This window comes from Oculina patagonica, chromosome 11, assembly GCF_052425735.1.
Source record: "Oculina patagonica isolate OP01 chromosome 11, crgOcupat, whole genome shotgun sequence".
NCBI classification, from domain to species: Eukaryota; Metazoa; Cnidaria; class Anthozoa; order Scleractinia; family Oculinidae; genus Oculina; species Oculina patagonica.
Window position 1 is genome coordinate 1,544,669 of NC_135768.1, and position 24,800 is coordinate 1,569,468.

At 38.2% G+C, this 24,800-nt stretch overlaps 2 protein-coding genes across 12 annotated transcripts in view; one reads left to right on the forward strand and one right to left on the reverse strand.

The window, feature by feature from the left end:
* LOC144631197 (endoplasmic reticulum resident protein 44-like) overlaps nt 1-24,800 on the reverse strand; it is a 106,202-nt gene that overhangs the window by 25,594 nt on the left and 55,808 nt on the right. The gene's annotated exons all lie outside the window — the stretch shown is intronic.
* LOC144631168 (uncharacterized) overlaps nt 1-24,800 on the forward strand; it is a 36,945-nt gene that overhangs the window by 7,977 nt on the left and 4,168 nt on the right. For 9 of the 11 annotated variants that reach the window (XM_078489560.1, XM_078489565.1, XM_078489563.1 and 6 more), the window contains 12 exons: nt 1,705-1,722; nt 3,231-3,434; nt 4,653-4,697; nt 6,362-6,898; nt 8,142-8,255; nt 9,043-9,162; nt 9,292-9,480; nt 9,995-10,219; nt 16,186-16,449; nt 16,988-17,476; nt 18,124-18,234; nt 18,914-19,042. In XM_078489560.1, coding sequence (XP_078345686.1) covers nt 1,705-1,722; nt 3,231-3,434; nt 4,653-4,697; nt 6,362-6,898; nt 8,142-8,255; nt 9,043-9,162; nt 9,292-9,480; nt 9,995-10,219; nt 16,186-16,449; nt 16,988-17,476; nt 18,124-18,234; nt 18,914-19,042 — 2,445 coding nt within the window. The remainder of the gene's footprint in view (nt 1-1,704; nt 1,723-3,230; nt 3,435-4,652; nt 4,698-6,361; nt 6,899-8,141; nt 8,256-9,042; nt 9,163-9,291; nt 9,481-9,994; nt 10,220-16,185; nt 16,450-16,987; nt 17,477-18,123; nt 18,235-18,913; nt 19,043-24,800) is intronic. The other 2 variants (XM_078489567.1, XM_078489566.1) reach the window with 2 other exon arrangements.

Sequence of the window (24,800 nt, forward strand, 5' to 3'; positions counted from 1 at the left end):
TCGTATCTTAAGCAGAGCGAAGTTCAAAAAATAAGTAATCTCTATTTTAAAATGCTAGATATTTTCAAGAGTTTTCCAAAGTATTTGCTTAATAAAACGATCGATATTTTCGGTCGTTTTGTAAGAAGATTCTATAAACGGATTTGCTTATCTTTTTAAAGTTTTCTGTGGTCAGCACTCAAGACAAAACTTCCACATATTTCTGAGATATTTATTAGTTACGGCTTAGCATATTTCTTTGCGGTCAAGAATTATGTCTTTTTTTGGCAGAAGAATTGTCTGGACACAGTTATTTACTTTATCGGAAGGAATAAAAAATTATTTTAAAAATCCACTCACTTTGAAAATCTTTCTTGAAAACTAGCAAAGTTTCAGTTAAAAGCCCTTGATTCTTATTTAACATGCCAGTGAAAGTGGTTCAAGTTTAGAAGCAACCTTATCGGTCGTGAAATACGAGAATTATCTTAGCACCTGACATTTGTAACGTTACGTCTTGCGAGTAGATATTAGGAAACCATAATTTTCAATGACACTCTTCAAGGCATGAAATTGCTAAAAAAACTGCCGACTTCATGACTGATACATCTTTCTTCTGCAGTTTCAATACTTAATTTTTAAAATAATCGTTTAAATAACCTCGCAAATATTTGTTTCACTTGAAGCAGAACTTCGAACGTGCTCAGCTGCAGATTGTCAATTACAACTAATGCAGGTTAATGTTTACTGAGCTTTGAGGTGACGAGGTAAATATTTCAGTTGTTCACCGATACTGGGAGGAATAATTGAAATATGCGCCAAGTCAATGATCAGTAAGGCAAAAAAGAGTGCATTTCTGATACCAAAAAGTAGATAAAAGAAGAAAAGTGTTGTGTTACCAAAACTGTAATACCATTGGCTACCCTACTCATTATCATTTTATCAGTGATACTGCGAGTAGCTGGACAGTTCTGAGAAAAAGGCGGCGGCTTCCTCGCGTTCTCGTGTTGTTCTAGGAAAGGATTTAGAGCATTTACCTTAGGATGCACAAACGCTGCGACAAACTTTGGAATTAAGATTTTTATGATAAGAGTATTTGTAGTCTGATATAGCTCTAAATTAAACCTTATTGTTAATTACTGTATGTTCTTTATCTGGCTACCCAAAATCAGCAGTGATTCTATCTTCTTTTTTATTATTTATTGGGCGCGGTCATCTTGGACGTTATGACGTTGTGGCTTGGGTGCCGCGCCAGTTCTACGTCATTAACTGAAATCCACGATGACAAGGCTCCTTAAAACAAAAAAACGGATCAATTTAGGTTTCTGGGAAACTGCTCACCTACCCCCTCCCCAAACCTAACATTAACCCTTACTTATCGCTTTGGGCAAAATGTTAGGTTTGGGGAGGGGTAGGTGAGCAGTTTCCCAGAAACCTAAATACATTGTTCACTTTACAGAAAAAGCGTAGGTGATGGCAAATGATGTTTCGAATGCGCCACGTGATCAAAATTACCACAATGGAATTAGCGTGGACAAACCAGTGCTCAGTGGTCCCTTGATAAGAAAAATCAAATAATATGTAATGTCACGTCAAGTGAGGGCTTTTCCCCTCTTGTATAGTAAGCAACCCACTGCAATGTTACTTCCCTTGACTGGAAGTTTTGTTACTCTTTTATTTTATAATGCTGGGGTCCATCAAACTTGACTACAAATGGATTGTGTTTAGTTTTGCAGCGGTCTACTTGTAAGTAACCTTGCTTTACCTGAGCACGTCTTTGCACCGTTATCCGCTCGGCTAATGAAGCACGCACTCTGCACTTGTTTCAGTTTTAACTGAAAAAGATAAAAAGATAAAATTCAAGTTTCAGGTTCTGCACATAACGCCTTCTGTTTCAGGAGCAAAAAACTTCACGTAAAACTTTGAGTGTTTTTCAAATCTTCTTTAAATTCATGCATTATCTAGCCTACCAAGGCTAACCGATTTAGTTCGCCTGCGTTCACATGGAGACTATTCGTTATCTTTTGCTTTTTTCACATCTGTCATTTACAAACATTCTCAACATCTCAAACTTCATTTGTACGCTTCCAATTCTTACCTACGTTTTGTCTGATTTTAAAATGTTTTTTTTTTATCGTTTTCCTTTCCTAACTCGGTGTTTCCTTTTATGCTTTTTCATCCTGTATTTCAGATTGTCTGATTCTTTAATTTGGGAATGTCTTTACTCTTGATTCTTTTAGTCCGAATGTCAACATATGATCAAAATTCTTTTTTGTTGTTCTTAAAAATTTCATAGAATTCTTCCTATGGGCGAAATTTTTTTCGAATATCTTTTCCCTGAGTTGAGCTGAATGGCTCTTTCATTCTCAAAGTCTGTTTGCTCATGTTTGTAAACCGCCAGCCAACAGTGTAGGAAAGTCGTCCATCGATTGTTGCTATAGTGCTGAAGCCCATTTTCCCCAAATCTTTCTTACCGAACTAGTATTAACAGCTCACTTCTTTTATTCAGTCTTATCTTCAGGGGCACCCATCGAGAATATAGTTCAAAACCACTTAAAGATAGCACCGTTGAACGTATTTTAGTATTTAAACGGTAGATATAGGCATATTTTTATCCCCTAAAATTTTTTTATCTGTTCGGATTTCCTAGCTGAAAGTCTTGTGATCCAAAAGTTATAGGGATCAAAACTTATCTTTTCGAAAAAATTCCAGCCAGAGTAAGGCTCCCGAAAATTCTAGGTGACCTTTTTAGAGTAAAAATCCGTTAAAAATGAACAATTATACCATTTTTTAGATGTTCGAAAATTCTAGGAAAGGCAGGCAAGCAAAAAAGATTACAATGAATGTCCCGAAAATTCTAGATCTCAAATCCTATTCCGAACAGATATTTTAACGAAATATTCCGTTGGGTGCCCCTGTATCTTCAACTCAAATTATCTGATTTCTAAATTCTTACGGTACAAATCATTTTGTCACGCCGCCTTCGTGATCCTTGCACTTCATCTATGTCACTGTGCCTGGAATCTGTCACACATCTCAGTACATTCTCGTACATTTACGAAGTAAGTAATGCAATCTCCTCGCACCTCATTTCACATCAATCCCGAGAACTTGGTAAACCATCACAACAACATTCCCTTGTGGATGATTCTCTTTATTCTTTACTCATGTCTCCTTGACACTAGAAAGATCCCATGTGTGGGTCTTCCTTGAGAATCAAGGATTGTAAGGTTTCTCCATTTCTTCAATCCCAGCATCTCGTTACCCTTACCCTGTGTGGGGGTCCCCTTATCAGAGCGCCGACCACTACTGGCCTTTGTATAACATCACGGATGGGATCCTTGAAGACGTGGAGGGTGCTGCACATACTGTTGTGTATAATGGAGCAAAGATAGTACAAGTGCCACAGCTGGGACATGCGCTGTCCTTGGATGGCAAAGATGACTGGGTGGATACAGGTAAGTACAGTTCATTTGCAGTTAAAGGGACTGTGTCACGGATTTTAGCCAAACTTAGGCATAGGGTGAAATGACCATCAAATTCGTTTAAATATATAAAATAACCTTTTAAAACAGTGAAGGAATATTTAAATAACACACCAAATGTAAAAGAAGGTACGGATGGCCAAAAGTGTCGAAGATTGAAACGGATTGCGATAGGTTTTTTGAAATATGGTCCGGCGGAACAGTGTTCAAAGTTAATCTTGTCTGCTCTCAACTTTAAATTATAACTCCCGGGAGACACATTTGGCTACAATGAAGCTATGGTTTTCTCATTTAGAATCATAGAATTAATTTCTTTGCAAACGTTAAGTTTTATAGCGAATATTTGACAAAATTTAATAACATATAACTTAGCCATGACACAGTACCTTTAACAACAATATTCTTCTAAAATAAGTAACCGCACATACATGCTCGTAGTACCAAACATTCATCAAACAATTATCGTCTGAAATTTTTTGTAACCAACTACATCATGTAAGCTTGACGTTTTGTGTCCCTGCTTCTACTCGACGAAACAACTACCACTGTAAGTTACCCAAATCACGTGACAATTAATTTTCAAAAAGTGCAGTGTCATGCGAGGCAACTTTCCTTGCGATTGCTGGCATACAACATGCAGCAACTTGTCTCTCGACATGTCTCTTATGATAAACTTTGCCAGAAGCAAAGGATAGTTCTACTTTTCTTGCGTTTTTCAACGCAACATTTTGTCGCTTTGCAGATTGCAAAAAACCAAACATTTTGTCTAGACATAATGTTGTTTATGTCGAGGCATGTTCATTTGATAACCCGTTGGGCGGTTCCGTACCAGGTACAAAGTTGAACCAATAACATTTTAGGGCGGAGTTTGCTATGTAAAAGCAGAAACATTCGCTAAATTCGTCCTTTTATCGGGTTTTTCATGTTAAATGGTTTGGCAATTAACAATGAAAGGTTTGTTCCGTTGCAAGTTGCAAGGAAAACTGCCTCGTGTAACATGGCCTATATATATCAGTATAGTTTTCATCTACCTGACGCAGATACACACGTCGTGTCCTAAATCAGGGATGGAAAATTAAAGATAAGAAGACTCTTCCATGTTCCCAACATTACCATAGACATTTATATACTGTTCATTCTTCGTACTTTATTTTGTTTTTATTTTGTTGACGACTGACAACTCTCCTCTAGGGAGGAGTCGGGAATGCAGTTCGCTCCCCTCAGCCAAGTTTGGTTGTAAGTACGGTTTCGCTTCCCCCACAAATACTTTCAAAAGGAACACTGTCACGCGATTTCCAAAAGCTCAAAATCTTCCCCTGGTCGCAGTAAACCCCAAAAAGAACGCTCCGATTTTGCAGAATAGTTAATGACAGGAACCCATTAAAGTTGAGAATGACTAACAATGGCAGAGATGAAAACTGATTCTATCGATGTACTAACTTGAAAACGTAAATCTTACGTTTCAGTTTGGTTAGGACTGATTGGAAATTTTTATACAATACTTTGACGAAATATTCCTTGTATTTGTCGTAGTTTTAGTAGAAAAGACCGGAACTTGACAGTGTTCCTTCAATCACGCGCACACTTTTAACTTTCCACATCACTCTCCTTTGCCTGCACTCTAGATAAAATCACTGGCACCGCTCATTTTTCTTAATGATATAAATTCATTCTTTCACGTCATATATAACTCAGGTTGGCCAGGGTTTTTAAGTATGTCAGGATGACTTTAAATAGAGTATACAGTATTTTTACGCTAAAATTGGGCCCTTTTGGGTTTAAAGTATACTGAGTTTTTCCACATTTTGGTATTTTGCATCATTGCATAATTTCGAGGAGGGGAAAGTATTGGGTATACTGTGCACACGTTTTTCAGGTACATTATTATACCACCTACCCCAGCCGACTCTGGTAAATCTTCGCAAGGAGAGACATCTTAAAGTCAACAATTCAATGGGTAGCCTTTTACTCCCAAGATACTGCTTTATAGCTTTCATTTGAATGGTCACACACTATGGTTATATCCACAGACTTCAAAGTTAGAACCACCTTGTACAGCATAATAAACAGTACCACATGAAAGTAGTCTTCAGGATGACTTTAAATAGAGTATACAGTATTTTTACGCTAAAATTGGGCCCTTTTGGGTTTAAAGTATACTGTGTTTTTCCACATTTTGGTATTTTGAGGGGAAAGTATTGGGGAAAGTATTGGGTATACTGTGCACACGTTTTTCAGGTACATTATTATACCACCTACCCCAGCCGACTCTGGTAAATCTTCGCAAGGAGAGATATCTTAAAGTCAACAGTTCAATGGGTAGCCTTTTACTCCCAAGATACTGCTTTATAGCTTTCATTTGAATGGTCACACACAAGGGTTTCATCCACAGACTTCAAAGTTAGAACCACCTTGTACAGCATAATAAACAGTACCACATGAAAGTACTGCTCGATAGCTTTCATTTCATTTCATTTCACTTGAAAAGAAATCAGAACATCAGTCCCGGCTGGGTTTAACTCTGGGATTGAAAGGGTAAAAGTATTTTCATCTTTTACCTTGCAGTAATCCTCTCTTTTGTAGCGATTTTATAAGCAAGAAAGTTCTTCTACTTTCTTCTCTAAGTAACTGTTAAGTTTTAAATTGAATTATACTTAATTTTTTTCTGTTCTTGTTAAATTTAATTAAATTTTAGACCTATACAACTTGGAACAGACAAGTGTTTCTGACGAACCAACGGAATCAATTGCAACGGGTACGAAAGAGCACTCTGTCATGTGACTCAATTCTTAAAGTAATAGAAAAAACTGAACCGGCCACCCAAGGGTGGGGTAACACACGAAGAAGGCTTTGCTCTCTCTTGCACTCTTTTTAAAAAAGAAATTCTGTCACGTTTGCAGGTGGTTTCAACGCGGATTGCGTGACGGAACCATCGACTTGTAAAGAAGGCTTTACATTGGCGTTCTGGCTTAGGGTATACGGTACTGGATACGTCATGTCATCCGGGTCTTTTACAAATCACAGAAACGGACCTGGATATCAATTATATTACCAACAGAGCTTAAAACGTTTTAAATTTCTCCTTGAAACAAGAGATAAAAGATGGACCTTGTTATTACACGAGGATGTAGGGTTATGGACGCACATGGCTTTTACGTGGCGTGAACAGAACGGGCTATCTTACTACGAAGACGGGAATTTGAGTACGTTTACTGACAAACCCGTCTTTCTGTCGGCTCTACGGGAACAGAATTATACTCCCGTGATCACATTAGCCAGGCCTAGTAATCTTATGAGCTTCAAGGAGTTTGGAAAGTTTGAAATTTCTCAGTTTGCTATTTGGCTCAAGGAACTCTCAGCAGAGGATATAGCAGGCGTTTATCAAGACGGACTCTATTTCCATCAAGATTCTGTTCTGTGCTGTCATTTCAAATCAGGTAGCGTAAACATATTTTGTTATAAACGGGACAGTGTCACGAGAAGTCTTCTAAGTTTTTGTGTAAACTACGCTAGAACTGTAAGCATGCACTCACTGTTCAACAAAATAACCTTTGAACAATAAAAGAAAGGCATAAATTCAGGACACCGTAACCAGACATTTGCCTTAGGCGAGGCAAGATCTTGCTAAGGGTTTCTGGGGGCTTGCCCTTCAGAAAATATTGAAATTTAGAAACTTTGAAACTCTTTCTTCAACATCAGGTATTTCTTGAGAAAATCATTCTTGTTGAACTTGGGATTATTTTTTTTTTTTTTCAACAAAACATATTGTTTTTAATTTTGGGTTAAAATCTAGACGAGGCAAGTGCCTCGTCTTGCCTCTTGCTAGTTACGGCCTTGAAATTTATTCTCCAAGATGTGGAAAAACAGAATCAATGGTTTAATGTGATTTTCGTCCAATTAACACTGTCAAACTTGAAAACGTTGGCCCGACATTAACGGCCACTTCATTGCCATCCGCCCGTAACCACTCAAATTATTAACAATTTTTGTGACTGGTACAGTACGTTTTAGCAAGGCCAGGCCACTATTTATGGATTTCCAATTAATACCAATACCTTCATTGGATTTTCATGTAGCACTAAATCTTGGTGACACTGCTCCTTAAACTGTATTGTTGAAAAACATGACATTTATTAAAAGTTGTTGTATAGCTTGGTGGCCATAAAACGGCTGCAGTAGATATTGCAACTGTTGAATACAGGGGGGGGGGGCTTTCGAGGGTGGGGACCTGGTAGAAGAGGGTTCGACAACTCTACAGAAGGCAGGAGAGAAGAGGGCGGGAAGTGGAACTCCCAAAGTGGTAAGAACGGGGAGAGATTTGGAAATCTTTTTCGAAACATTTCTTACTACCTTGCAGTAGGAACAGCACAGAGGCGTGAACCACCGAAGATAGGGCGATAAAAGGTTCGGGGAAGTGGGAAGCTCGGAGCCACCACGTCTTTTATTCCTTTCCTTAACGCCTCCCTTTTCTTGCGTGAGACAAAAGGAAATCGGAGTCGTCTCCACGCAGATAATAGTGATAAGTGATTATAGGAGGCACACGAATTTGGTTTGAAAACTCGTACTCGTACTCAAACTCGTACTCGTAGTCCAATCTGAAGGTCGCTAATGATAGCTCCTGTACCGATCAAGAGTACACTCTAGTAAGTAACACCATTACTTCGTTGTGTCTACTTTTAGTGAAATCTTGTGTCACAAATCCGTGTCAAGATACCGATCAGTGTCTTAAAACACGTGACAGTGTAGAAAAGTGCCTCTGCCCAAGTGTCAATTTACGACTCAAGACATGCAAAGGTAACGCTTTGAACATTTTATATCGTTATTTCTAGTACCATGTTGTTGATGTGCTTTTTATAATAAAGTCCTGACCAAAAGGTAACGCAAGTAGTTGCAAGTTGAACTTGCGTACAGGCCTGCGTCATTCGCAAGTGCACGCAATTTTTCAAAAAAGCCCGTGAATGCTACTGCGCGCACTGCAATTCAGTACTGGAAGCAAACAGCAAGACTTGTGCTGACTTGCGTAGTGTGGCCAAGCGGTAAAAATCTTGCAATGACTTGCGTGCAAATTTGATCTCGACCAAAGTGAACGCAAGTCATCGCAAGTCAAGGCAAGTGCACGCAAGTCCCAAGTCCTAGCCAACTCGCGTCTTGCGTCTCCGTTTGGTCAGGCCTTAACAGTGAAACCTTACCTCTGGATTTGGAGGAAAATCAGTGCGAAATGCGTGTGACAACGCGAACAATCAACAACGTTCGCCTTAAAGCTTACGAGTTCGTCTAAAAGTTTGTCCCAATATTGTAGTACTAAATGTGCCAGTTGACACTAAATAACTCTCTGGTTTTTGTTTATTGGAAAAGTGGCGAAAATATTTCAAGTTTTCCGAGAGCTACCTTGTGTTGCGTAACAGGATGAGTCATTTTCTTGAACTATTCTGGACCAATGAACGCTAGAAAATTCTGCAATTTATTATAAGCTTTAAATTATTATTTATTCACTCATTCACCCGTTTATGTATTTATTTATTTCTATAATGCTTATTTCTATTTTATTTATACTTATTATACTGATTTTAATTTCTTACAGACAAGATAACCGGTGAATGCGAGGATAAAAGTACAGGATGTAGGGATTTTGCTGCGCAGTCTCGCTACTGTGAACACAGAAAAATGCGCCAGATTTGTCCGAGATCTTGTGATTATTGTGGTAAGTCCTGGCGTTATTTTTCAAAAATTTAAAATTTAAAAATTAAATTAAATTAAAAATTTTTTGGAAATGTAAGTATTCCTTTGAAAAGATATCTTTAAAATTCTTCCTCTCCTTCTTATTACCCAGCTACTGAACATCCTTCCACTACGCTGAAACCGACATTAAAGACTGCGTCATCATCCATGTCCAGAGTCTCTCGAGAATCTAAAAAGCCAACCGCAGTGGTCCCGACAAACTCCGGTCCCGCGGGTAGCGGGACAACAAGTAAACCAACGTTATGGCCTAAAACGCCGACACGGCGAAGAATGCCGAGAGGTGGGTCACAGTATCATTTCATGATGTTCGTGGCGTTCCAGTGGTAAGGAACAGTAAATTCAGTTTCTGACGCAGCGTCAACTTCGCGCTTAAAGGACGAAAGGAAAAATGGCGGTACCGCCCTCTGTCCTGTTCAAAAGTTAAAACATAACCAAATTACAGGATTACGGGCGCAAAAAACCAAGAAACAGATCATGTACACAGACAGTAAAGACATCAAACCGTAAACACTGGGAAATAATTAGCGAACAATAGCTATAAAAGCACTAAACTTAAGCCTCTCTGGACCTCTGTTGTGGCGTACTTGCGATTAATCTCGCTCATCTGACCAAGCCGAGAGAATCGCTTTCTCGTTGCCATGTGACGTCATACTGGCAGAAATGAGTCGGTCGCGTAGAAACAACTGAAAAAAATAGAAACACTACACGAAGTCAATCGCTTGCCAGCTAGACCTTGTTTCAGTACCTGTCAAATTTGTAACATTATTAAGTGTAATTTTCTTTTCTCCCGACAGGCGAATCTTGCGAAGTCCTTGAATGCCAGTACTATGCAAGGTGCTTCCAAACTCCTAACGGGTACGCTGAATGCAGGTGCCCCGAGTGTCACTCCAAAAACGCCCCTATCCAGGCGGCACCCGTGTGCGGGGACGACGACAAATCGTACCTAAACATGTGTGTTCTCAAGTTAGAATCCTGTCTTACTCAAACATGGATACGCAAACATGAGGACGGGTTTTGCGGTAAGTAGCATTTAATATAGGCTCGATATTCAGCCGTTTTCGGCCAGCGGTGATCGAACGCTCGACGGCTCTGGGCGATTCAAAAACCGGAACCAGGAATTCCTGATTCCGGTTTGATTGTGCGCGTGCGCCGGAGATTGTGGATGAAATAAACAAGTTTTCAACAGCCAATCAGATCTGGCTGTGTTTTTGGCGGACTTTCAGACTACGTTTACACGGACACGGTTTCATTTGTAACCGCATCGAAAGCGATGCGGTTAGGCCTTTCGTTTACACGGCACCGATCGAGACCACTACTGTAACCGGGTCGTTTTGAAAACGCTGTCAAAAGTGGAGCGTTTTCAAAACGATACGGTTTCGTTGTCGTGTAAACGGTCAAAAACGGCGAAACCGCATCGATTTGAAAACGGCCATGTATTTTGGCACGACCTGGCTGGCTTGCGAAGGGTAAACATGGTGAAACAAGCATATAGAGCAGCGCTTGCTTATACAATCACATTCGAAAACAGTCGGAAAATCGTTAAATAGGCTCCGTGTAAACACTTCGAAACCGTGTCGTTTTCGATGCGGTTTCGACGACATTAAACCGTGTCGATTGATAACCGTGTCCGTGTAAACGTAGCCTCAGTCTAGCCCATAGGTCTCGACTCGTGGTGCCGACCAAAAAGATAGTTGTAGTACCCAGTGCTCTCTCATTTCTTCTCTTAACGAGGCCCAGCCCCCTCCCAAGCATTGACTCCTCGTGCCTAGTTATTGAGATTCTGAGAAAACAATCGAGTGACAGCGGAGCGAAAAGGGCACAAAAGAAGAGTAGAAATTTGGTCGTAAACAACATCATCAGGCTAAGCTGTTAGATACTCTCTCAGCGTACTGGCAGTTGCATAGTATTAAAACATGCGGTACTTACAGGAGTGAATAAATTTTTCTATGGGATGGCTTTTAAAAAAACGACAAAAAAACACAAAATCTCTTTTTGTTGTTGCAAAAAAACCTTTCAATGGGATTGTTTTCGTTAAAGCTTGCAGAAATTTTTCATTTTAAATTGAAATCTCCTGGGTTTGCGGCGGTGAACAAGTTTAATTTCCCAAAAACATTGTTAATATTTTATTAGCTTTTAAATAGGGTGGATCGTTTACTATGTTATCTAGCTTTACCTTGGGAATTTTTTCTTGCGATAAAGTAAACGATATACTGCTAGCCAATCTTACGTGACTGTGAAGCACTTCTCTACTAATATCGTTCAATTTTGATATAGATTCTCTGTTGTTACGTATAGTGTTATCTGTAACTTTTGTCTGAGAGCATATTTTTTCCTTGCAATAAAGTAAACGATATACTGCTAGCCAATCTTACGTGACTGTGAAGCACTTCTCTACTAATATCGTTCAATTTTGATATAGATTTTCTGTTGTTACATATAGTGTTATCTGTAACTTTTGTCTGAGAGCATATTTTTTCCTTGCAATAAAGTAAACGATAGATACCGCTAGGTATTCTAAAGCGACTGTGGACTACTTACCTAAAAATATCGTTAATTTTTTATTACATTTTTATGAGATTGGCTCTCATTTATAATGTTATCTATAACTTTACTCTAGGAGGTATATCAGTAAGCAATATTTACTCCTCAGCTTATCTAACGTACATCACGTTTTCAAACAGACAGACACGTCTCAGGAAATTTCAATTGTAAATTGCTCTTAAAATGAAACTGAATGACATCTTGATCTTTGTTTTACGTTAAAATCTCTGAAATCATTCTGGTAAGTGTTGCCTGGCCGATGAGTAATGTGACAATTATGTCAGACCTTAGAAATATATATATCTTGCATGCTGTATCATATCAGTTCGTGCTGGGCATTATGAGTTATACAATATACACTGTGTATTTATATAAACAATGATATTACTTCATAAACTCTTGGCACGGAAGGTGTGACTCTAAATAATTAAACATAAAAAAACAGGAATCTAAGCGTGTAACCGTTTCCGCTGAGTGATGTGTAGGGTCGTATTTAGAAAATATGGCCGGGCGTTTTTACTTTAACCGTTGCGGCAAGAAATTTTTCTTTAGCTTAACAAACAACAGAAATAAAAACAAGCTGGCAAACGTTAGTTTTAGTTCAGTTAGTGCGCTTCTTTGTATTTTCAATCAAGTGTAATCAATTGCATGAAAGAGATTTAAAAAAATGTTTGGTATAATGAAATGAAAACAAATAAACATTGCAATAACGGAAGAAATACACGTGAAATGAAAAATTTGCTATTTACCTTAAACAACTCTTAGAAACCTAAAACTACCATGTTCTATGTAAAAAAAAATGATGTGTGTTTTCTGTGTTGTTGGCTCTTAAACTGAACACGAGGGGTAATTTGAGGGCCTCGAGGGAAAAATTGTGCAAGATAGTCCACCCCGTTGCTAATAACATAAAGTTATCTCTAGTACGTTTTTTTCTCTATCTTTTTGTTTGCGCTATCCAATTACTGTGGCGTTACAGAAATCCCAAAACAATAACTGCTGTAAAAAATCTTTCCAACTGAACCAAAAAACAACACGAACACAAGCCGCATGATAAAACACTCTTTGAACGATATAACTGGCTGCGGGAAAGGAAGCCATTGCAATTTTGCGGTTCCACGAAGGCATTAGAATGTTCGATACACATTAAACGGGTTTACTTTTCTCGGGCCAATTTTGGAGTCATTTTTTTATCTATCATGTGTAAACCTCTTACTTTGATGCAATTGATTTTAAAAAAAGCCAAGGCAAACGTTTTCATTGGAATGTTATACATTAAGAGTTCTTTTCATCGCTATAATTGGTTCCCTTACTTTAGAAAGCCCGAATTTCTTTATTTAAAAAAGGTATTCAAATAAATTTATTGGGTATAAGTTAAGCTTATCGTTTCATACAGGCGCACTAACACAGAGGGAACAGTGTCATTATACTAGATAATTACGCGGGAAACTCCTCCAGCACAAATGAATACACTAATAAATATTTGATTTGAAAATCTCTTTAACGTAGGCATAAAAAATAAAATCTTACTTCTAGTTCAAGTCGGAATGGAATTGTTTTTCACAACTCGTCTTATAAATCCTTTGTTTGTCATTGTCTAGGTTTTTATGGGGATTTTAATTTTATCCCATTGACGCAGGTTTAAAACTATTGGTTCCCTCCGGATTGTTTGAAAATTTTCATTTGGTATCATTTGGCAAAATAAAAGACAGCTCAAAAAGCGTATATCAGATTGTTACGGTTTCTGAACTCGCGAAGGCGTTGTTGATGGCTGCGAATCGCAATCAAATCGAAACAAAGCCACGCTAAGTATTATTGACACTTTTCCACAGAGTTTCAACAACATTAGTGCAAACCGAAAATGAAAGCTTCTCGCGAAACAGCGGTGCAAATTAAAAACCGCTTTTTGTGCTTCCGAAGTTAGTTAATTAGCATTTTGAGCAGCGATCTTGCAGATCAGCTATGAATAAATTATAAGGTTTGATCTGAATTGAAATACACAGGTGAAAGTAGAGCAAATTGTTCAAACTACGACGCAATGTACGAGACCAGCTACACGGCTCAATTGGTAAACCCAGTGGATCTCCCCTTCACGGTTTAATATCGACTTCTGAAAGGAAATGAAATCGCAGAGTGCTAAAAATTCACCGAAAATCAAGAATCCAGCCTAAATGTAATTAGTTTGCGGCGGTGTTCACCGTTGGTTTAATTTATCGGCAAATGAACTTAACTCCGTACAAGGCAGTAATATTTTTCCTGTTGATTTCGTACCCGACTTCAATTGCGCAAGGGAGCCGCACTAGACGAAAACACAGAAAAGCTTTGTTTGACAGATTTAAAGGTTGGTGAATGTTTCAGTTTCCCTATCGTAAAATTGTGCTATTTCTGCTCGAGTTTTTGAAGCATGTACTTGACGTAGCACGCAAAGCATAAGGATTCCACAAAATTATAATAGTAATTTTAACGAGAGCTCCGATTGCATCCAGCCTTTACATGCGATGCCGCAAAACCTTTGCATTCGCTTATTTCCAGAAATATATTTTTTCTGCTCAAAATCTTACTACAATTTTAAAAGAAATTCTTCAAAGCTGGTGTGAAGTACGAAGTGTGAAATTCATACAATTCCGTCGTATTTTGATGTTTCATTTTATATGTTTCATCTGTTTTCAAATTTACAACATAGATTTTAGTCTCGTTCACGAGTTACGATAATTTGTTTAGCTGTACCAAAACATTCCTTTAAACGACTTTTAAATAAAACCAGAATCACCGTTTCTACCTTGAGTCTGAATCAAATTTTAAAATTTTCCATATTTATTCAAGATATTTTCGCCGCCGTGACAGCTAAAACTTCCTTCCGACAAAGTCTTTCTCGTAATTTGTAATATTGACGGTCTTGCGTGCCATCTGTAACGTCCTTCAGTTTTCCGACTGGAAATATTTTTTCGTATGGGTGAATCGCTAAGACTGCGATCATAATAACAATCAAACAACTCTGCGTGCGGTAAATTTGTTCATGATGTGAATTTGAAGTATACATATATTTTAGCTTCTTTCAAGTCTTTTATTTGTGTTTACTTTCGGTTATGAGAATATACATAATATACTCAACTCTCTTACGCAACCTAAACATGTCCATCTATGGTTTGTCTTCTTTTTTTTTTCAGTATTAATTTAAATTATCTTCGCGGCGAGGAATATCGGTTTTCTTCTCCGTTATTGTAAACAAAAGAAACGACGCTTTATTCGCGTATAAAAAAGATTATTAACAGCTGAATCGCAGTTTGATTTTCACTGTATTTTGCTTTGTCTCGTATCCGCTCTCCTATAAAAATATAAATACGTTACTAACAACAAAACAACTTTAAAAAAAAAAACGACGCGTAAAAATAGTCCCTGAAGGAAGTAAGTGCGGTGGTCTTGTTTTTCACCAGATAACGGAACTTCTTTCAAATTTGATACGCCTTTCCAAAAAGCCTCACAGATCTGCACTTCGAATTATTGAAATCCGTTTAAAAATGTTTCAATAGACATTAATAAGTTAAAAGGAAAGCGATCGAAAAGAGGTCAACGATTTTCAATATGTTTCATCCAATTTCCCTAAAAGCTGTTGTAATTCTTATCGATATGATATCAAAGTTGCTAACACCTTTATTCAATTATCAACCCCATTTAAAATGAAACTAAAATACACGATCATGTTTTTTAGGGCGTAATATCATACAATCTATTAGGAACTTAAATTAAAATGAAACCAAAGTGGAAAGAGTAAAACATTCGTAAAACATCTTGCGTCAAATCTTGCGAGTTAATTGGTTGGGGGATTTGTCAACGGGATTAAATATTTAAAATCAGTGAGGTAGATTTGGAACAGCACTCAATCGTTATTTGTTTGCAAGACAGCCTCCTTGGTTTGATTCTCTGAAAGTCTTCGGTAATCTCAGATCCAACCATATTCTGATCGAAAAATTTTTTCTCTTGAAATTACAGTGGGATCCCGATTTCTCGGCCTCCACGGGAAACAAAAATTAGTTCGAGAAATCGCGATTGGGAGCTAAAAAAAATCAAGGATAAAATTCGGTAGTATTTTAGCAAAGCCAAGAGAAACGACTTTCGGTTTGACTTGAGACAAATGTTTCCTGGTCTGACCTTCCTTCTAATATGTATCTAAAAAACAACGCCTGACCGCAGGTTAAATACTTTCACAGTCAATAAACGCCAACCTATTAAAGCGCCTAGGCATTCCCTCCCAGTCACTCGATTTGGCGCGAAATTTCATGACGTCATTGACTGGATCGAATGTCGCACAACGAAAAGCAAACCGGTTCCCAGGCTCTCACCTGTACTTTGTGCTTGACCGCGAGTGAGCTCCGAAGAGGACTAGGCTCCATAAACTTATAATCCTGTCATTGTTGTAACTAAAACGTGTTCTTTTCTTGACTTTAAGGTGCGCGATTCACGAAAGCGACGCACTATCTGCCGCTGAATGGCACAAGAGCAGATAAAAAGCTGATTGACTTGCGTGGAAACGTCTCTGGTCTCACAGAAAATGGAGTAAAGCCGTCGACCGCTGACCAGATAGGACAAGTGCTGACCCTGGACGGCGAGGATAGCTTTATAGAACTGAAAAACATCAAAGACCAGTGCATTGTTGATCCTACCCTGTGCAGAGAAGGCTTGTCAGTGGCATTTTGGATAAAGTACAACAAAGGTGAAAATCTTTGAGTGAAGTACAGTATTAATTATAATCGAAGATAAAATTTAAAAGGAATAAGTTGTTTGGTTCCCTGACGATCATATTTAAACGGAACGATTTTTTTGGTCCTCTGAAGATGTATATTTGAAGGAAAATTTTGATTGGCTCTCTGACGATGAAATTTGAAAGAAGCATTGCGATTAGTTCTCTGAGTGGTCCGAATATTGCAAAATTGCTTTTTCAAAACATCGTGCAAACTATAAAGTTTAAAAGATTTATTTCCCTTTTTGATGGACCATTTGGTCAAATTTGGTTTTCTGAGAGAATAGTGCATTAATTCATCAGCAAAGCTCAAAAGAGCCATTATTTGTGTCATGATATTGTTCGCAATTTTCGGGGCTGAAAAGTTTAAAAAACCGCTAACAGAACAGAGTTCAAAAGGTTAATCACGTCTGTGCTTTTTGATTTTATGATTAGCTGGGAAGTTTAGAAAACCAACAAGTAATAAATTAATTTTCACTTCTCTTAATTTGCTCTTTTCTTCCCAATCCAGGTAAATTTATCATTTCCAGCGGACAGTACACCAGCGAGAATTTTGGTCCTGGCTTCCGGTTCATTTGTGAAAGCTGCTCGAAAAACAAGGGACCCCACATAAATCCATCAGGAAGATTTCTTCTAGAACTCTCAACGCTAAATCACAAGTGGACAATTCTACTCGACTCTTTACCGAGATGGTGGTTTCATTTTGCCTTTACATGGAACCACAAGCGAGGTCTAAAGTTTTATAAAAATGGCAAACTTGCTGTGAGCAGCAAAAATCCTGAGAAGCTTTTATCGAGCACGGGAATTTCCAATGATGAAATTACAATCGGTAAAGCAAATTCGCTTTGGGATATGATTACAAAAACTGGCTTTGGCGATTTTAGCATCGGACACCTTGCTATATGGACGTACGAGCTGTCAAAGTTTGATGTTGAGATCGCTTTTCTATCTGCTTTGACGAAGACGATAAAATCAATGGTTTGCTGCCAGAGTATGAAAGGTAATGTGTCTATTTAACAGCCTAGTCCCTGGCGTTCTCTTCCTCTTGCAAGCGAGTGTGGGAACGGGCTGCGTGTCACTCGGTGACGTCATGAATTTCGCGCCAAATCGAGTGAGCGAGAAGATAACGCCAGGGTTAAAAAAATAAAAAAAATACTATATTAAGAGAAGAAGCCACAACAGCTCTTCCTGGTTTTCATGCCGGTTCTCTATCCAGGTCGAATTGGATTATGGAAAGGTTAGTTTTTCAACATAGGTTGAGTTTAATAGACTATTAAATATTCAAGCAAGCAACCGTCTACGACATCCTACCGCTATACAATGGATAAATTGCGAGAGAAAAAGGGTCGGGAACCAATAAGGAAGGGGCTGGTAAGGTACAGAAGTCGAGTAGTTCAGACACCCCTGTCTGCTCGCTCTTCTTTGCTCAATGGTAGAGATTGTGCACTAGAATGGAAACATTCATAGGTTTTAACTCCGTTGAAGCGTGAAAAGGTCAGTTCAGGCCTCCTTTGAATTACAACTACAAAGACCCTTTTTCCTTTGCAACTACCTAAATTCGGGCTGACATAAGCTCAAATTTGTATTTAGGTAAATAAGAAATTCGCATCGTAAGTAATGATCATGGCATTTTGTTTCATTACCCAGCGGATCCTTGCTTCAGAAATCCCTGCCGTGACGGTGCTACGTGTCAGCGGATGGAGGATAAATTTCAATGCATATGCGCGGACATCAACATGAATAGGGACTGCTCGAGTGGTAAGCGGTTTTTTATTATTGAGCTCACTTCAGTGGGTAAGGTGGTAGACTATTGCTAGTGGGTTAATATTTGGTAGTGAGTCAGTCGTTTCATGCAAGACAGACTTTGACAATGAATAAATGTGAGCCAGTTTTCATTTGAGTGTCGTAAAACCAAAACCAATAGGGTACTAATTACTCTGGCCAATCCGTACAAACTGACACAGACAATACATTGTGAACCAATCAAAACTCGAAGCAAACACATGTAGCCGGCACGAAGCGCGGGAAAACGTGCGCGAGCGAGTCACGATTGGTAGTTTGGATTTTAGTTCTGATTGGCTGAGAAAGTGGCGCTGAAGATTTTTTCAGAGCCAATCACTAAATTCTTTAAGCGTGAGTAATGCAAAACCAAAGTTCAAACGCAATTCACTTTCGTTACACTCGAGTGAAAACCGCTACTAAATGCTTAGATAATTTCCAGTCCTTGCTTTACCTGAGACCTCGCGTCATTTCAAGAAAAATCCTAGAGGGTTGCAGTTATTGACTTCCCATCTACACAAGTGTGTACCTACTAGATCCTTTTGTATATGCTTCATGTTTAATATTAGCTAACCATTAATTCTTACGGAAAATATTAATTTTTCCTGCGAATCTATGACCCTTTTGTTTTTCTCACGTGGTGGTTTTTGATTTCCAGAGCAAAAGCTTCCCGAGCCTTGTGAGGACAAATCTGCAGACTGCACAGCGCTAGCGAGTCAAGATGGGTATTGCCAATACCACTGGAGACGAATGAAAACCATTTGTCCCAAAGCCTGCAAATTCTGTGGTAAGTAGAACAATTTGCTTAGAGCCAATACCACTCAACCAGTTCCCAGTGCTTTGGCGTGAGGTTGCTCCCAGCCTAAGTCTCTCTTCTCATGCTCATTTCTTTTTCCCACTGATCAAGTTTCCAAAGTTTTCATCGAGTCTCCAAATGATAACGTATCTCTAGAGTGATCCGTAATATGAAATTTTAAGCTGCTTTATCCTGTTGACATTTCTCTCATTTTGTCACATACTTTGTACACTCCGTGTTCTATGTTCCATTGTTCTTGTATTTCGAGTGTTTGGGTGTGGTTTGTGAGTAGAAATCAGAAGTAATATGTTTATATCGGTATACACAAGAAAGTACACGTCTCGGGGACTTAAGTGAAATTCCTTGTCTAGCTTACACGAAGGAAGTTGTTGCGTATATGTTTTAAAAATGATCGAGGCCGGGGACCGTTACAGTCTAATTAAATTTGTCCCAGGAAGTTATCCATCGGGGCTACTCCCCGTAGAAGGTACTTGCTAAAGCTATCTAGGTATGTGCTGCCCCGTAGAGAATGGGCGGCATGCCTATAACGGTTCGTTATACATTTTGCTTACTTTGACCTGAAACTCCCTTCAGTTATAGAACAAATTCATTTCCCACTTGAATTCTTCAAGGGTTCCCAGGGGGACTTGTCGGTTCTGTCATTTAAAGCCAGTTTTTGAATTGGTAAAAGAAGTAGTTACAAGATCATTTGAGGGAAAAAAGTGAAGATTCGCACGAAGAGACTTGTTGCAGAGAGGTTGTCCACGATTCCTGTCTTCTTGTGTATATCGAACTTTTTCAAGTTAGCTCAAACAGATCTTTGTCTTTGCGCACTCATTTTACCCCTCGCTCGTCTGAGATTCTCTCAGAAAATTCCATACTGATGACGTAGCTCTACAGAGATTTATGTGGTGTCCCCGATTGGTTGTTACTTGCGCGGGAAAATTCAAAACCAAGTAACAACCAATCACAGACACTACCGGGATCTCTGTAGAACTACGTACATGTATACGTCATCAGTATGGAAGTTTTCAACTCAGAGAGCTCTTTCAAGCGGGGACAAAATTGAGTGCGCAAAGAATATTTGTAAAATTATTAGAAAAGTTTTTTTTTTGTAAAACGTTATCTCTGGCTTGATAGGGAAACGTTTGCGAATTTAGTAATCTTAGACGTGAAACCTTTGCCATCGTTACCAAGTTTTTTTATAAGGGGCCAATATAGAGGCGAAGTGCTTCCAATCATAATGTGTCAACAAGTATGTAGTGGATCTTATGAATCTGCAATTTGTAAGTCCTGCTAACCAGTGAAATGCATGTTGAGTAACCCAGTAACAATGCTAACCTTGTGTTTTGACGTCTAACCGCTGACTAACAAGTACTGACCGACTAATACTTCGTCCGTGAAGGACTGTCATCAGCTCATTCATTTCCGAAGCAGTGCTCGGAATTTTGCTTGCAATTACATAAGATTAAAGAAAATTTATCAAAATGTCATCTCGCTACACAGTATTCTTAAAGTAAAATTTTGCTTTCCACGCTTTACGTATATGATGTAAAATCCAAGCCAACAGATTTATTTTGTTTTCGCGCATGTGCGGCTACACTATCGACTCCATATCAAGCCAGGGATGGCGTCAAATCCCGTCCCTACCCTACACCCCAAAGTATTAATTTGTCACTAATGTAATTCCACGATGCCGTGTCATGTTGACGCTTCCTATCTAACGTCACATGACGCCACGTCAGATGACTCTCTCACATGAAGCCAAGTTTTCACTAAGATTTTCAGTTAAAAGCTTTTTTCTAATATAACAAAAACATTTAATATATTAATAATAGTTTCACGTTATTACTTATTTCGTAAATCTCACTTTAGTTCCTTTTGTTTATGTGTTTGGCTCTCACATTCAAACATAGCCAGTCTTTACAGTGTTTGTCTGTCCATTGTTTTCAAACGTTTGTTTCACATGACAGTCCTTCATTCACCGCCAATTGTTCTCCTTCATGACATTCACGATACCATCTTTCTCGACTGTAACCTTTTAACATCAACAGTTCTAATAAAATTAAATGCTTCTATTCGCTTCAACTGCTTTGCTACTCAACTCTGACCTTGCTTCTACAGTGACACGTCGTTATTCTACAGTAAAACCTGCGATGCATCACGTTAACTTTTCAGATTATATTGTCCTGAATTATTCAGTCCAACTTGTTCTATTATAGCCTGTAAAACAAAAAGTCTTCTTCGTTCCTTTGTTTCTCTTTTTTCCTTTTTGTTCGTGGGTGCGGCCTCCTCCTCCTTCTCCTTTTCTTCAGTACTACTGATGCTGTGTTTTGTTGTTGTTGTTTCTGCTGTTGTTGTAGTAGAAGTTGTTGTTGCTGTTGTTTTTTTTTATGTTTTTGTTTTAGGTTTTTTTTTTTGTTTTTGTTTTTTTTTTTTTTTTTTTTTTTTTTTTTTTTTTTTCCTTTTTTTTTTTTTTTTGTCTTGGTCTTGGTCTTGGTCTTGGTCTTGGTCTTGGTCTTTGTCTTGGTCTTGGTCTTGGTCTTGGTCTTGGTCTTGGTCTTTTTGTTTGTTTTTTTGTTTTTTTTTTTTTTGGTCTTGGTCTTGGTCTTGGTCTTGGTCTTGGTCTTGGTCTTGGTCTTGGTCTTGGTTGGGGTCTTGGTCTTGTTCCTGGTCTTGGTTTGGTTGGTGTGTGTGGTCTTGGGAGTTTTTCTCACGAAAATACGATGCAGATCAGACTTAAGGTTCATGTATTTCAAGAAGGATTTAGCTAATCCGTGTTGCGCCAACTGTCACTTGAATTGCAGTTATTTAAACGCTTGTAAACAGCAATTTACGTGGACTGACAAGTCGCATGCTAGCGTTAATCGGATACCGAGGAGTCGGACAGTAGAGTTAAACTCAGAACAAGAACAGCAAATTAAAACACTACACAGCTTAACACAACATTACCACTTTTCGTAAAGCAAAAGAAAGAAAAGTGAAAACGTGAACAATACCCAACCCTTAATCACTCGATTGGAATTGCACATCTTTGAATTTCGTAAAAGCCGTAAAGACTATTTATGAGTTAATTCTGGTTGTTTGTCTCAGTGATGTCTCGTCAGAACAACTGACTATGGCAACATAAATTAAAGCGCCGTTGCTTTTGATGTAAGTAAAAATATTGAACGCACATACTTACGTTGTAACGAAATAACAGCTTCTCCGGCATTCTCTTTTTCGGTGTGCCGTTATTTTGTGTCTTAAAAAACGCTGGGAAACATGTCAAACCAACAAAATAGTACCATTTATTATTCTAGAAGTAGAATTTATTACAACTTGAAAATAAAATCGTTTGACTTATGAAAATTCGCTTGATTTTTCATAAGAAAGGAAAGTTAATGAATACGTGTGGCAAAATTCATTAAAAATATGATAAAGAGCCTTTCTGACTTATTAAACTGTTCTTCTAAGTTTAAAGTTAAACTTTGGTTTGCTAATCTTGTTTGCCAAAATTTCGTTTATTCCGGCTTTAATTTACTTCTTTAGGGAAAAAATCTAGTTGGAATACGAGTTAATAAGAAAAATGTTTCCTTATTTCCTTGTTTTGTCTTTATCTCGGCGTTCCCAATGACATCTGAAATTAGTCTATAAATATATATACTTGAGAAAAGCTTCTTATTCAAAGCAAAATAAATTAGTATTTTTAAGAAAGCGTCCATGTTGGCATCTCGGTTCTTTCACTACAACTCGGCTTTGTTCTTGATATCACACTTATTCGAATTTCTTTTTTTATAATCTAGAGCCATTTCAAATAACGTATCAGTTTCGCTTGCCATTGTCTGTGTAACCAAATTTTATGGAAAGGTAATGAAGAAAAGAACATGCGTTTGGATATCTAGTTAGTTCCTACCTACGTTATATCTCTGTTCTTTTTTTAAAGAAAAATGCAGAACATTCACTCAGCAATAAAAGTGGAAAGGAGATGTTCAGACGCTTTATAAGAGAACGCGTTGAAAAAGTTGCTTGATAATTTTGGTGAATGTTACTTCATTGACCTGAATTTGATTCTTGTCGAATTGCGGTCACTTTGGAGGTCTCTAGAACTCTCAGCACCACTCGAAAATCCTCTTAAGCCCTGTTTTTTTTAATGCATTGAAGATCTTATCATTTAAGGGATACTTTTAATCTTCTATTTCGAACAATAAAGACAAGAAGGACTTAAAACAACTTTCAGCTTATGACAAACACGCCGGCTTTATATCATTTGGAACCAGTCTCCCGAAGGTCGACGTCGGTCGGTCGTTAGTTTCATGTCCATCATTTTAATTCTAAAGAGACGGCGTTGTTAAATGAAATGTTATTGGCATGGAAAAGAAATAATGTCTAAGAAAAATCGTGATCAATTTCTTCGTAGAATTTTGTGATGGACGCGGCTTCAGAACCCGCTCTGGTAATCACAATTTAAAGAATTAAAATTTAAGTTTGAAATATTTACAGATGCGTTGTGAAAATTTATTCAAAAAAAATCTCGCTGATGTGTTTTTGTCTACGTGCAAAAGGGCGAAATTGCCTTCCTGTAATTTTCGTTAAAATTGTCGACAATTTGTCTCTTTGCGTTGTAAGTAATGTGATAATGGCTCACCGTGAATTTAAATAAGCTAATATTCGGAAAATAGGTTTTAATTACAGCGAAAGCACTACGAAAGGAGTGAAATGCATTTTTAAAAGGGATTTAAATGAGGAAAGAATCGATTGGAATTGAGTTACTCTTATCTTACCGAGCGAATCTTCTAGTTTATTATTGCATTTGTTAGCTTTTAGAGGATCTTTTTATTCAGTAATAACACAAAAACATTTCCACTAGCTTTAAAAAAGTATCCCGCCCTCGTAGTAAGCAAAAGAAAAAACTGAATATTTAATCAAACGAGTAAATGATTACTTTTTGAAATCTTAAATATTCGTATGTATATTTACGCTGTTTTCCGGTTCGTGCGGTTTCTTGTTGGGTAATAAAATTCTATTATCTTTGTAGCAATCACAATTAAGAGCAGTTATTGGAAGCGAGAAAACGCTGAGAGAAAGCAGAATTGTATTTTTTTGAAAGCCACCGATCGCAATATGAAAATTACAGCGAATTTGGAATTTAATCGTAATCAAGGAAAAGCTTTTTCCCTGTCGGGCGCCATATTATTGGCTAAGGTGTGAGTGCCACCTGTTCCAAGGATTACTTGTGTCAATCAGGATTGTTTACTTTTCTGTCTGTTTGAACAAGAGTAGAAGGTTAATAACTCGATATTGTATTGGCAGTTTTTCTTGTGCTGGTGTCGATATATTGTATCCTCTACGGCGGGCGAAATGCGCGGTGTTCTGGCGGAAACGTTGCGCTTGGTTTTGCAAGCGGTTGCTTAAAATGAGAGTTTAGGATTATTCTTGTAGCCCGCTAAGCGCTTACTGGATATGTCGTCCTTAAAACCTGCATCTAGCAAGGAGTCGGTTTCCGCGTGGGAAATCCTGCGAAGGTGTCAACTGTTCGCTTTTGTCTTCCTTTCTCTGCCCTATATCGCAGCTAGCGAGCCTTCTAGCTTGTTCTCTACGGGAAATTCTTCAACCTTTTTCTCGCCACTGCATTCTGTGTTCGTGACCTCGACGCCAAATTTCTCTGGCGCAGACTACGGACAAACTCTTCGCTCGCCTCCAGAGCAAACGTCCTTGGAAACAGCTATCAAATCTGTTAACGATGGATTTATTTCTCAATTTGGCGTCC